The sequence below is a fragment of the Cheilinus undulatus genome, linkage group 8 (genome assembly GCF_018320785.1).
Source record: "Cheilinus undulatus linkage group 8, ASM1832078v1, whole genome shotgun sequence".
NCBI lineage: Eukaryota > Metazoa > Chordata > Actinopteri > Labriformes > Labridae > Cheilinus > Cheilinus undulatus.
In genome coordinates this window covers 41,153,909-41,168,927 of record NC_054872.1, presented here as the reverse complement: position 1 = coordinate 41,168,927, position 15,019 = coordinate 41,153,909, and the positions used below count along the sequence as shown (strand labels likewise).

General features: G+C 37.9%; 1 protein-coding gene across 1 annotated transcript; it reads left to right on the top strand.

Moving 5' to 3' along the window:
• The first annotated feature begins 8,085 nt into the window (after positions 1-8,085).
• On the top strand, positions 8,086-14,026 carry LOC121514172 (CD40 ligand-like). The gene is made up of 3 exons (XM_041794271.1): positions 8,086-8,208; positions 13,340-13,400; positions 13,677-14,026. The coding sequence occupies exons 1-3, from the start codon at positions 8,086-8,088 to the stop codon at positions 14,024-14,026; spliced, it is 534 nt and encodes a 177-aa protein (XP_041650205.1).
• Positions 14,027-15,019: the final 993 nt, after the last annotated feature.

Sequence of the window (15,019 nt, the reverse complement as noted above, 5' to 3'; positions counted from 1 at the left end):
AGCAAAATGATGAAATTAACCTATGAATTTGTAGAGGAGCAGACACTGATCATGTGAAATGCAAAGTCAATCATATTTGTAGGATGAGAGTAACACAAACTTTCTGTCAAACTGCTGAGATATGGAAACAGTCTCCAGCGCCAATGAGGTATCCTTCGATGAAACATGTCAGTGTTATGGCCAATTATTGAGGCCTTTCTTACAAATCTGAGCTTGGTAGGTTAAGCACAAAATGTTAGGTAATACAGTACGTAGGCAGGTTCAGAGTGATACTGTTGTGTTGTCTGAGAATGCTGAACAACACAGCCTTATTTTGAAATACAGGTGAAGCTAGAGGACTTTCTGTAAGCATTCTGGCATGGGGCCAAGAGGTGGAGCATTGATTTTTTTATCTTTCAGATATTTTAGTATTGAGTGGCCTGTTGTGATTTCATGAAACCAGATTACTCTTGTGGTGGGACTCAACATGGTGACATAATTTTCTCATTGAGCTGAGCTGAACTTTAACTTGAAAAATACTGACCTATAAAAAAATATCTTTGTTGGTTTTCACATCACACCCCACTGACCTTAATACTCATTTCAGATCTTTAATGGCAACTAAGTTTGACCTCTCTCAGTGACCATGATGAAAAATGACTCAGTTGGGACTTTATGTGGAGATTTGAATAAAAACACACATCTAGTAGTCTACCTTTGCTGTTTTTCAGGTGAGATGCAAAGGAACCAAGCACACCACAGTTTGTTCTGTGTGTTGTTTTTGAGTGGGGGACAGCACCTGCAAACCCACATCCAGCCTATCTGGCTTTCATGTTGCATGTGTGTAGGCGCCTGTTTGTATGTGTATTTGTTTGTTCATGTTTGAGAGAAAGAAGGTCAGAGAGGGAGACGGTGACATTTTAAAAATCCAGGAGAACATCGACTGCTTGGTTGGGGGTGTCCCATGAAGCATGAAACCAAAAACAGAAAAGTGAAATAGAAATGAACTGTCTCACTCTCTGTCTCACTCTGTAGTCTTTAAAACTGAACTTTCACTACAGTTATCATCCACATCCTCATTTCTAACTTTAACTTTAATACATTTCTAACCTAGTCAAAACTGAATTTCAGCTATGAAATCTTATTAAGAAAAAGTTGAAACTTTTTAGGCTCAATACATTTAAAGGACAGATTCACAAGTTTTCAAGCTTTACATGATAGCATTAAAACAAGAACTGATGTTGGGTTTCTATTAGAGGGAAGGAAAAGGTCACGTGTCAAAGGGTTTGAATACTGATGTTGATGTGATATTTCAGTTTTTTATGTTAGATATGTTTGGAAAAATATCTAAAATTCTGTTTTTACTTTGATGGGGCACTGAGTGTAGATTAATGAGAATAAAAATAAAGTTTTTCACCTGTACCATCAGGCTGCAACATGAGAAAACTGAAAAAGTGCAGTCTAAATACTTTCTGAATGCACTGCAAATAAGGGAACTGTAAAAAGTAAATGTTTGATATCACAAAGTGCAGATGGCTTTTGATTTGTCTACTGAGCTGTCTGAATTATTCTAAATCACTGTGGCTGCAGGGATGGACCATAATTAATTGTGATTAATACACCAACTCTGACAGCCCTAATTAAAATCCATTTGCATTACATTCTACTAAAAAAGTCCTGACTATTTTGATAGGTCACAATTTTTATGGGGTTTAAAATTATTTGATTTAAGTAAGTAAATTGATTTTAGTTTTTATATTTTTGTTTTCAGTTCTTTGTTTTTATGCACTGGTTGACTCAGAGGGCAACATTTGATGAAATTTCATCCTCGGGCCCTCAAGTGGGCAACAACATAATCCCCTTTAGCATGATATCTAAGTGGGCAAAATTTGAATCCCAACCTGGGTTCTGGCACCTGTCAGAGATTTCATTCCTGGGGGCCTCAAAATTCAATAAAGGATGCCATCAAAGCATGCAAAATGTGACCAGGTGTTCTCTTATTGTGATTGTGGGCAAAGCTCCCTCTAGGATCCCTTTAAGGTGGGAAAAATTTGACAAGGTACCCACCAAGGCACTAACCTGGCATGCCAGATGGATTTGCTTCACACATCCATCTGGTAAACCAGTCACAGACAACATTTGGGAAATGGAAGAGCCTTTGAAAAAAAAATTCGGAGGGTGACTGGATGATCATTCTGTCCATCACATCTCTACGGTCCAATCAGAGCAACAAAACATGTGACATAGCTGCTACCAAGCTACACCCCTACCAAAAGAGTAAACTCCATAGAGAACTGCATAACGCTGTGAACCATGGCAACTGTAGTCATGTCAGTACATGACTTTTGTCATTTTTGAAAAGAAAACAACTCAGTGCTGTTCTTTGATCTTCTTTTAACGAAAAAATGTCATCAATTTCTGACAAAATTAACACTTTAGGGGCACACAGATAGCCTAGCAGTCTAAGGTGCTACCCATGTACGTGGGTGGCTCAGGTTCGAATCCGGCCTGTGGCCCTTTACCGCGTGTCTCTCCCCACTCTCTCTCCCATTTCTGACTTTATCCCCTGCACATGAAGCAAATACTCAGAACTATTTCTTGAGTAAACCACTGGGTGGAGTGACACAGTGCAGCAGACATGTCTGGAGTGTAGTTCCGGCTTTGCATTTAGCTTTAAAACATCTCTGTATCATAATGTTCCATGATAATTTCATAGCGTGGTGAATGTGCAGGTCACAACTTGTCCACGAGAGTGTTTTGGAGTTGTTGGATTGTGTATTTGATGAGTTTGATGAGGGAAAGCCAGAAATACCGTCTGCTTACATTGAGTTGGCACAGCAGCTCCGAACTTGGCAACGCCGATCTAAAACTAGCCTGCACCGACAACTAAAGGTAACAAACCTTTTTCTAAGACTATAGGAATTATGGCAATGGGCGAATTTGCCAAAATGTTGAAGTATCCCTTTAAACCACTAGGCCACCTGCCCCCCCATTTGGACATTTTTAAGGGAGGAGCAGGGCACCCCCAGTACTTATTTATTCTATTTGATACAAATTTCAGTCCATTGACTGATTCATTTAGACACTTTTGACTCAATAATGACTCAAATTACTAAGAAAAAATAACAAAAACACACATTTCATTGCAGGCTTCTCAAGGGCCTCTCCCTACTGTGGGCCTGGGTAATCAGAATCCTGTCCCCCCTGTGCCACCCGTGCTGAATGATAGAAAAATCTCCCCATTGCACAGGTTTTTGTTTGCGTCGGATGTTATTCAATGTGATGACCATGGCTGCTGGTAGAAGAGCCATCTGTGTTCTTTGCTGAGAATCTTCTGATTATATATATATATATATATACAGTGCTTAACAAATTTATTAGACCACCCTAACCCTAACCAAAGTAAGGTTTATGCCACAGCTGCCCTAAATTAACAGCACTGGTCATTACCAAAATAATTTTTTATGTTTCTGCAATGGTTAATACACCAATATGTAAAACCTCTTTAACCTAAATGATAATTTTAATGCTAAAATATAATTATTATTTTTATTCATGAATTTTCAAATGTACTGATTTACAAAAAAAACAGAAAAAATAGTACAGCATACTATTATTTCTTGATTAATATGTCAAATTATAGTTATTTACTTGCATTCCTGAACAGAAAAATGAGTTTTAGTGGTTGAGTCTTATGCTTGATTCATTTCTGACTTCTCAGAGAAGCCCAGTGGCCGGCTAAAATTTGGTTGAATTCAGTTTGAAATTCCTCATTCCTGTTCAAAATGGTCAAACGTGGAGAGCTCACTGAAAATGAAAGAGTCTGCATTAAAGCACTTCATGATGCTGGATGGTCTCTGAGACAAATATGACAGGTGGTCTAATAAATTTGTTACACATGGTATATTCAGTAGATTCTCAGCAAAGAGGACAGAGAGCCCTACCACATGCAGGAAAAAGCCCCTTTCATGCTTGTTGTGTGTTAAACTCACTGACTTGCCGATGTGGGAAATCACAAACCAAACACTACAGACGCTGGCAGTGAGGGGCTTCACCAACAATAAGAACTTTTTGTGTCACCTAAATGTGGCGTTTCTTCACAACTGATTTAATATGTTTACACCTCTTGAAAGTGTTTAAATATCTGTTACAGGCTCCCCTTTTAGAGGTTAATGGGACAGAAATGTGTTTGTCATAAAAGTTCTGGCACTGCATTTTGGTTTCATTCATCTAATAAAAGTTTCAAACCACTTCATATGCAGTGTTTCTCAGTTTCCTTCCCACAGGCAATTCACTCTAGCAGCAGCGCTAGAGGCCACCTACACCACAGACGACGTCCTTCCTCTGCTGTGTAACCACAGCTCTCTTTACAGAGGAAAAAAAAACTCCATTGTATCTAACATACAAGCCCCTGATGACAGGGAAACCCCAGTGAAGCAGATAAGTCCATGACTGAGAGGCAGCAGATGAATTTGGACTCAGAGAGTGCAACATATGCAAGGTGAGTGCTGATGGGGACTGATTTCAGTTTTTGTCTTAAAGTATTTTAAGATATTGATTTGCATTCCTGAAAAAATATCTGAGACTACAGACTTTGTAATGTTTTTATTTGATTTTCTGAAAGAAAAGCTGCAGAAATGACTAAACCATCATTCGGTGGGTAGAGACATGTTTGAACATGTGATTTTTGTTTTTAATTTTTGCATTATTTTTGGCACTTTTACAGAATTTAGAGGCAAAACTGATGCTCTAGACTAAGAATTAACAAAACACATTTTTAAATTAGCTCAAAATGGTATGTCTTTAAGTGCTAAGTTGTTTCAAGTTTATATATCAAGGGTAAGACTATTAATAAGACTTGTATTAATTTACATTTCTAGGCATCAGCACCACAACCTCCCGAATGAGAAATCACAGCCTGAACTTTCAAAAATTGTCTAAAACTCATATTTATTTCATGAAAAATGTTGCTGTTTGGACCTTAGAACAAAACTTGTGATTAGACAAACAGCATGTCACCCTAGTAGCTTGGGTGGACATGCATGCATGCACTTTATTTTATTAGTTTCCAAAATAACATCTGACTTTCAAAAGATCTTAACAAATTACTGATGATCTAGGAAATTTTAGCTTTGTTATCCTAAGATAACAGGAAAAATAAGTCTAGATTTGCAAGCAAGCAACAATATTTTTTTCTATCATTATCACAGCAAAACAAAATATATTGATATATGCCCATCTTGGGCTTCCTTACATTGTTGCCATATTTTTCATTTTCCTGGCTCAAATTTATGTCCAACTGTCAACAGCTCCTCACCACAGACGCTGAAGATGCAGAACTGGTTATCACAGTTGACTCCCAGTGCATCAGTTGTGCTTATTCTTTGTCATTTAGCTTACATCATCATCCTGTTCATTTCGGCATGTGAACAGCTACTTGCTGTGCCACTTTCTAACTCCATCTCCTGAATTGTGTGCGCTTTCTGCCTCTCACTGGAAGGTAAAGACCTGCTACGTGGAGCAGAATGTAAAGTATGCCACTGGAAATCACCTGCACATCAGCGTGGCACTCTTACTTTAAAGGTTAGGCATTTAAAAAGCTTCATATACGCTCTCCAGAGTCTGTAGTGTGACGGGAAATGTTGGTCAGTTTCTTTTTTTGTCTTTACAAGTAAACAATCAGACCACAACTTTAACTGTCCCTGCCTTTAATGCCACTGCAAGGACTAAAAGGTACTCCCACTGAGGTAAAATCCCAAAGAGACAGCATCAAGGGAAGTGATAGTCTTTATCCAGAATGCAATGCGGAAAACACAGGGTTTCTCTGGAAAACAAAACAAACAGTTCAGGCAGGTTTTCTTAGTTTAACAGTCAACTGTGTGTTAATTAGTCTTCTAAATCTGCATTTTATTTACAGTGTGGTTCCATCTCGAGCTGTTTCAATATTTGTACTTTGGCAGCTATACCTCCAAATAAATCAAATCAAATAAATGGAATCATATCGTTCAATAATGTAACTTAGCGCAATGTAACTTAACGTTACTGAACTTAATGCAACGTATGGCATCGTATCATGTCCTAATTATTCTATCATGTCAAAACATTTCTTAAAATTTCATCGTAACATATAACATAACAACTTAACATATGGTATCTTAATATATCATCGTAATATATCATAACTCAACATATCCTAACATATCGTATTGTAACATATTGTAATATATCTGACATACTGTATCGTATCATAATGAAATATCAAAACATATCTGGCGTAACATGTTGTATAGTAACATATCGCATTGTATCATAATAAAATGTATTGTAAAATATAAAATATCTGGCGTACCTTAAGGTATCATAACATATTGTACTGTATCAAAATGAAATGTAACGTAACATCGTATTGTAACATATCGTAACATATTGTAAGATATTGTAATGTATGTATTGTAATGTATGTATAGCAGCATATTGTATCGTACCAAAACGCAATGTACCATAACACACAATCCTAACGTATCGTATCCTAACGTATTGTTATGTATCATAACATAACATATCCAATCGTAATGTATTATAACGTATCATAAAATCACTTAATGTAACATATCGTAACATAACTTATCAAATCATATTGTACCCTAACATATCGTTACATATCCTATCTTTTGTACCATATTGTAACATATTTTAATTTAAGATATCGTACAGTAAGGTAATGTAACATAACATAAAGTATCGTATCATATCCTAACGTATCTTTATCTATCATGTTTTACCTTATTGCAGTGTAATGTATCTTGTTGTAATTTATTATCATGTATCGTAACATATTGTATCCTAACATATTGTTTCATATTGTATCATTTTGTAATGTAATGTAACATAACAACATGATGTACTGTTTTGTATCATATCATATCTTATTGTATCATTTTGAATCTAATCAAATTGTATCAAATTGGGTCAAGTAAAGCCAAACTGAGCCAGACCAGACTGAACTGAACTGAACCCAATCAAGTTTTTGTCATGTTGAGTTGAGTCAAGTCAAGCCAGATTAGATCAGACTGAATTGAATCAAACCAAACTGAAATGAACCAGAGCAAATCAGATTCAACTGAATTTAGCTGAACAGAATCAAACTGAACCAAATCAAATTATTTTCTATGTCAAATGGTAAAATACTAAATGACTTGAACATGCATGTCAATTTTCTGACTGGTCTCAAACACTTTTTACAACGCAGCTCACACTCACCCATTCACACACAGTTGCAGAACACTGCTGTGCAAAGTGGCCAACAGTATTAGTTAATCCCATTCTTACATATCCGTACGTATTCATATACCACTGACACAGCTGCAGGGAGTTAAGTGCCTTGTCCAAGGACATGCTGACATGTCTGCAGGAGTTGCAAATCAAACCCCTGACCATCCAGTTAAGAGCCGACTGGCTCTATCACTGATTCACAGCCACAGGTGTCCATTTATAATGCACTAATAAAACAACCACAGTTGTACAGATTTAAAACACCTATCTATTTGTAACACCATTATTAGGCTCGGGGTCACAGGTGGCTGAAGCTGATTTTGGGTTGAAGACAAGGCATGACAATTGAGGACATAGTGGGCTTTAGGGTTTTTTGACATTTTTCTTTATTTTCTGACATTTTGAAGGCCAAACAGTGGGATAATCACACTAAAAAGTTCCACTGATTTTAAAACTAGCTTGTTTTTCAGCCCTTAAAAGGAGTGAAGCTACGGCTGTTATAACTGCTCCTGCGCATGTTGCAGCTGGTAAAGGTGGAGCTACTTTGAAAGTTATTTTGAATTATGTTGTGTCAATTTTCAATTTCAGCATGACACTAAAAACACAGTGTGAAAATTAACTGAGTTACAGTCAAGCATTTGTTAAACCGCAACATACATCAGCAATAAAATGTTGAGTACGATATTAAAGAATGCTCAAAAACTACCAAAATAAGACACAAGATTAGCAGTTCCATGAGTCTTTAGGAGTATGATTGAAGTTTCAGAATCTGAAACCATCAGTCAGAAAAGAAATATCAAACAAAACTCATGCCTAATATGTGCGTTTGACAGAATGGAGCTTCAGTCCAGGTGTTCTCATAAGTACGTGCTGCTGCAGGTGTGGTGTGGTCTCCTCACTGTGGCTATGGTGGTCATGGCTGCAGTCCTCATCTCTATCAAACCAAAGCCAGCTGGGGTAAGTACACTTGAACGTTCCTTCATGAGCCTCTAGATGGCAGCAACAACCCAACTGACAGGATGTAACAGATGGACCTGAGCTAGGACTCTTTATTCTTACCATTAAGGCTGATTTGTACAATCCTTTTAATTGGATTAATGGGACTTTTCCTGACTTATACATGTCTACAGCAACAAAATGTAGGGTGCACTTTGCCATAAGATAGATGATTAACATCTTCATGGTCAGATAGTGTTTTTTTTTAATTGGGTTTCTTTCTTGGTCACCCTCTTTTCTCTCTTCTAAGCGTCATCCATCATCATCCTCCTACATCTCTGATCCATTGTATCAAATAGTGTAGAGATGGGTAACCTGAGATGCCAGACAGACCGTTCTGTAAATCCACTGAACAGCTATTTTTCAGATTCAACTGGGACACCACCCATACAAAGGGTTTGGGAAGGGCAGGACTTTTCAAAAAATTGTTGAAAAGTGATTGGATGTATGCTCTGTATGTCATATTCATTATGGTCAATCAGAGTGACAAGACAATATGAGGAAGTAGTCATGCTGAGCTCAGCGAAAGTCTGAGCTTGGAGAAAGTCCGAGCTTGGCGAAAGTCAGAGCTTGGCAAAACTCTGAGCTTGGCGAAAGTCTGAGCTTGGCAGAAAACTGCTTTTGTAGTTTTTCAATGATGGAGCCTGAAGGTGGAAAAAACTTGTGCCGAAGCCAGTCGAGAGCAGTGCAAAAACATCTTCTCCACCAAGAAAAGATTTCAGCTCTTGTTTTAATGATCTCAAACTCATGCCAAAGGAGGTTGAGGCAGGTTGGCAGAAAAGTGAAAATATATTAGCTGTCATGAAAAGCTTCCAGTGCTGTTCTGTGCTCTTTATTTAATACAGTAATGTGCTCAGTCTCTGATAAAACTGCTGCAATACTATGACTACATCCAAGCTAACTGCTGCATTGGTGGCAACCATTACTATTGGCTTCCAACACAACCAAGCCCATAGATAGCCCCGTAGCTGCGCTTAGCTACTGCCCTATTCTCTTCAAATGATGCTGATTGCCACAGAGGTTATGGATCAGAGCTCTGCAAGATGAGTATGCTTGATGACCGACATGGCCAATCCATCTGCTTTGCAAGGACAAGAGACAGGCTAACTGACTTCTTTTTATCTAAAGAAAGTTCTGAACTAGTGCCATACAGCCATATGCACTTTCAAGAGAGGACTGCAGCCTGCTATTAAAGTTACATAGTACTGAAAGCAGGTGACCATTACTCTCTGTGAAAATTGGATTGGTGGCATTCTCCATGTATAAAGTTCTTGTACTATTAAAAAACATTGAAAGAACTACTTTAAGATGAAAAAGCTACATATTGTTTGTTTTTAATATCCTTCATTTTTTTGAAATTATAGACAGAATCTAGTGTAGACACATTCATGCACTATTTGATTGCAACATCCAATCAAAATGTGCACAATGCAGCTTTTTATTTGACATGGTCAATTTTTGCAAAACAAGTTCCCAATTTTTAATTTTGAAACAATTCTAAAGCGTTCCAGAGTCTTGTAAAACCATTCTAAAACCTAGCTTGTTATCTTTAAAAAAATGCAACTTTCCTACCTTATTTAAAAAAGCTTCTTCATAAGTCTCCTTACCCTTGTACTATGAGGGCTTAGTCTGCAATGATCACTGACAGTTGCACTTTTTCCCCAGTGACAACAAGATAATGTATGACGTTGCTGGTGATGCAAAGAATGATTGTTTGTTATGTTTCTTTTACAGGGGGCAGCTTCTTCACAGAAGTCAGGTTATGTTACACCCACAGGTACATTCAAAAATGTCATGAACATAAAAGCATCCTTTACATATTTACAAGCAAATTGCATTTCAGTGTTTTATTGAAATATGTACATTCACATAAACTAAGATGAATAAACTGAATGTTGCATCTTTTTTTTTAGCAGATATAATGTTGGCTCCTTCAGACTTAATGACTGGTGAGTTTGGTATTTGATATACTTCTATTACAAAATCTGTTCCTCAAGGCAAGTAAAAGAAACTAATATGAGGTCTGATGTTTCTTTTCAGGTTCCTCACCTTCATACATCCAACTTATCAAATGTAAGTACATATACCAGCTGTTTTAAACCCTTTTTTCTGAAATGCCCACCTGTACCGCTTATTTCTTATTTGGATTTGAGGCGTCTGTTCAACAAATCCAGAACTCCATAGGGTGTATTTACTAAACAGTAAACCAACATTTTAGTTTGTTTTAGTTTCATGGGAGAAAAGCTGTTCGTAGTTGCCTTACTGGTTAAGCTGCAAGTGCCTCACAAAGCATTCTGGGATTGCTCACAGCAGGGCACTTTTAACATCTTTTCTCCCTCATTACATGAAATTCATCCGTGAAACCAAAGTACTGGATTACTGTTAAGCAGTGTTTGGGGTAACATATTGCTAAGTATTTTATTAGAGTACTCAGATTACTATTTAGTTATAAACAGCATTTTGGAGAGAGATGGAGACACTGCAAAAAAACAAAAAGAGGGCCAAACAGAGTTAGTCAAGGCAAAAACCACCCTGAAAACTCAATAGATTCAAAGGTTGAAGAGGAGCCAGGTTACCTGATTAGAAGCTGTAGAGTACAGGTGTCTGAAAGTTCATCACCAGGTGTGTAGACCTTGATTGCCAAGGATTGCTGCAGCCGTGATGCTTAACGAGCTGCAGCCATGATCGTCAATGAGTGATGGCAGCTGAATTGGAACTTAAGTGGGTGTGGCAAAAATTTTACCCCAGCAGAATTTCATTGTGTTTTTACTCCAACTCTGGTAGTGGCTGATAATATATTATCAGAATATATTATCAGTATAATTATAATTATACTCAAAAAGAGTTAATTTTACTATTTTTGAGTAAAATGTCTTTTACTCTGGAAAAATTACTCCTCAAATTTTCCTGTGTGGCATGCTATAAATAGCCTCACAGCTGCCATTCAGTATATCTATTTTGCAATAAAACTGTTAAATGTATGTAAGTGTTCCTGGCTAAAATGTAATAAGTTAGTTTTAGAAATAATAATACCCAGTGTTGCTGCAAAAGTAAACCTTTCAGAGTGCAGTTTTGGTACAACAAAACCTCAGGTGGGGTGAGCAGCAGCACTCCTGGTCTCTGCATGGGAGGGGGGTCATGTTACAGGGCTGAGCTTTGGCAAATGAACATACAGCTGATAGCAGAGAATAATCGTGGAACATCACAATAAAGCAGCACAAAACATAAATGAGATACAGCCACAGAACTGCAGTTCCATCTAATTTGTGTAGCAGTCTGTAATGTAACATCCAGCATTCACATTGCAACGGTAAGCAAGTCCTGTCTCTAATTAGTGGGGATGCTAAGCATTCAGACTATTGATATCCGCTTCGGCCATTTTGTTTAGTGTTCTTCTTCCGTGCCGGCTATCTCCTCCTTCTTACTTTGTTGTATCGACACCATTTAAACTAAAAAAAAAATCAGTTTCTTCGTCATTCGACTGCTATAACTTTTCTCATTTCTAACTTATAATTTTAAAAACATAGCTATTTTCATGCTATTTTCAGCTATTTATGCTTTTTCAGCCATTGAATGCAATTTTCAGCTACTTCTAGGCCAAATCAGCTATTTCCATGCTTTTTAAAGCTATTTCTATGCCTTTTCAGCCATTGAATGCCATTTTCAGCTACTGTTAGGTTATTTTCAGCTATTTTAATGTTATTTTCAGCTATTTAAGGCTACTTTCAGCTATTCTTAAGCTATTTTCAGCTATTTTTTGGCTACTTTAAGCTATTTTTAGGCTATGTTCAGCTTTTCTAGGCTACTTGCAGTTATTTTTTATCCTTTTTTAGCTATTTAATGCCATTTCAGCTACTTTTGTGCCATTTTATGCTATTTTCAGCTATTTTTCTGCTTTTGACTATTTTCAGCAGTTCTTCCACAATTCAGCTCTTAGCATCCCCACGCAATTTCAGCTGAAATTGCAATTTTGATCTAGTTGTGGCTCTGTCATTACAGCCACCTTAACAAGACACGTCCTGTTACAATTTAAAAATTAGGAATTTCTCTGGCTTTGAAAGCAGTTAGATATATCTGAGACAGTAAATAAAATCAACTGAAAAGCATGTTGGTATTACATTGGAGTAGTCAAATCAATACTGACATTTTAGATTTAGATTTAGATTTAGATTCACACTGCACCTTTAACCTTTGTAGATGTGAAGAGGATTAAACTATGTCAGTACATTTTAGCTGCTGGTTTTTGTAGATTTTATGAGCTGGAGGGCAAGTCTCAAAAATGAGTAAAGAGACGCTTTGCTGATGAATGTTGCCTCTTTGGATCGTCAGTTCTCCACTTTTGCATTTCTCATTTTTTCGGTTCCCTCTGTCAAAAGCATAAAGAAGCATAAATGATGGTATGTCGAGTGGAGAGACATTTCCAGTGACAGCAGAAACATTTTCATCTTTCTTAGACATCAGCAGTCAGTGTCAGGTTTAGCTCCCAGCCTCTGACATTTCAAAGAGCCTCTTTGTGGAGCTGTCACTTTACCTTTACTTTAAACTGTCACCCAGATGAAAAGGACATCATAAAAGAGGCTGGGACTTCACTTTCTGGAGGTCTCAGCTGACCAAAATGGAAGATGTGATTTAAGGCCAAGCTCTTACTCATTTTTGATATCACTTTCTGTAATTATGCCTCTAATGGGAAGGAGACACTGTCCTGACGCCTACAGATGCTGGCTGCAACAAGTACAGACATGTTGAAAGTCATTCTGAGAAATGTGGGAAGTCTTTTAGAGAAGGAGATGATCATGGGCACATAGAAGCAAAAGTACTCCTGATTTGTATTTAGGTGAGAGAGAAAGACTGAAAGAGATCTGTGTTTGTTTGGGTGATGTTAATGTTCATTATTGTGGTTGAAAATCCTTTTTTCTGTCTCAATTTTCTACAACAAGCAGCTATGACATACAGATTTATGTACACATAATTCATCAGCCTGTTCACACAGTCAGTCCAAACTGATTGTGAGAGACACACAGTAAAGCACTGTCATGTTTCCAGCCTCGGGCATTGTGTTCCTCCCACCACACTGCCTCTTTCCTCTGTGAAGTGGGTTCCTAAAACCTCAGCAAACCCGAGCAGAGCTGCAATGTGGGCCGCACAGACTAAAGGTATAATTACAGCCCACGGCTCAGACATCATACGTTTGGCAGGGCAGGCTTTGTCTGACAAATAGAAGAAAATTAGCCCTTAATTGTAAGATCAACCTTATTTAACTGATGCCTTTATTCAGCAGGATCAAGAATTGAGGGAATGTTTCAAAGGGAGTTGGTGGATTTTAGAATTTGATCAAAAGAGATTTAAATTGTCACAGCCAAGAGTCTAATGTGTGAGAGAATCAGAATGTTTTTTTCAGCTGCTAAAGTTTTTTTTGTAATCTCCCACAGCTTCCGGCACTTACTCATGGGAGATTGAACACAAATGTGAGTTCTGCTCCCTCGACCTCCACGAGGACTCCATCAACTGCTCAAAAACCAGCCTGTACTTCCTCTACGCACAGGTCACCTTCAGCAGGCACCCCAGGAACAACCAGGCCAAAGAAGTGATCCTGAAGAGAAACCCTTCCCCTGATAAGACTGACAAGAAACTGGTAGAGGGGATATTCCCGCACACGACAGAGAGCTCCGTGTGGGTGGCAAAGATCGTCAGACTTGAAGAAGGAGACAGCATCAGTGTAAACATCACAGACGACTTTCTGTCGGAGAACACCTTCTGGGGGGTGTTTCAGCTGCATTAGCACTGCAGGCCCCCAGCATGTGTCTGGTGTTTTTCCAGTAGAAAGACGGAGGCTGTCGTTCGTCATTTTTGTTCCAGTGCTCGATATTCACCTCCAGCCCACAGCTGATCTGTGACGTAAAGGTGTAAACTCTTAAAAACCTCTCTGAGGCCAATATGGAACACTAAAATGCTAAAAGCTCCATCAGGCAAAGAAAAAAAAAGGCATTTCCTAAAAGAGATCTTTCTATACTCTTCTCTTTTTTACTGAGTTTTGACAAACATGTCTTCTAATATAATATTTCCATTAAGATGCCCAAAGGTGATCCATACATCATATTTACTTACTTTTACTTGAATAAAAAGTAGCTTCATTTTGTGTTTCAAATAACCCATTAGTGTAGGCAATGGCAGCATGGCAGGTTGTTGCCTAGCCTATCTCAGCAACAAGCTTATAGCTGTGAGATTGTTGTGTGAGATTATGAGCAGAGGCTGTTCATAATGCAGAATTACGCACAGCCTGTGTGTAATACTGTATGCTGAAGGGCTGCCCAGCTCATGAAAATAACATAAGCTTTTGGACTTGTGTACACCATGATGTTGTTCTTGTCCCCTCTGTCTAAAAATTCAACAGTGATAATAAATTCCTAAGTGCTCTCCTGCCATTGCTTTGTTACCTTGACGCAAAGCCCCCCATAAGGGGGGATGAAGGGGAGAGCTTTCTGGGGCCCAGCCAATCTGGTCTGTGTCAATTGTAAAGTTAAGCTGTGATAAGGGTATTTTCTTTTTAACCTGAATAATCATCACTCTAATCAAAGCAACAAAAATCTGTTTACGTATTCTCTAGTACAATATAGCCTTTTCAAAAATTGTACACTGCTTCTCTTAAAAAAGAATTACCGTTATATTGTCAGTGGTACCAATGTGGATGGGATGCTGAACTAAATGATGGGGAAAGTAATGTCAGACTTCGTAGCTAGGGTATAATGTGCATAAATTTCAGGATGTTAGAAAA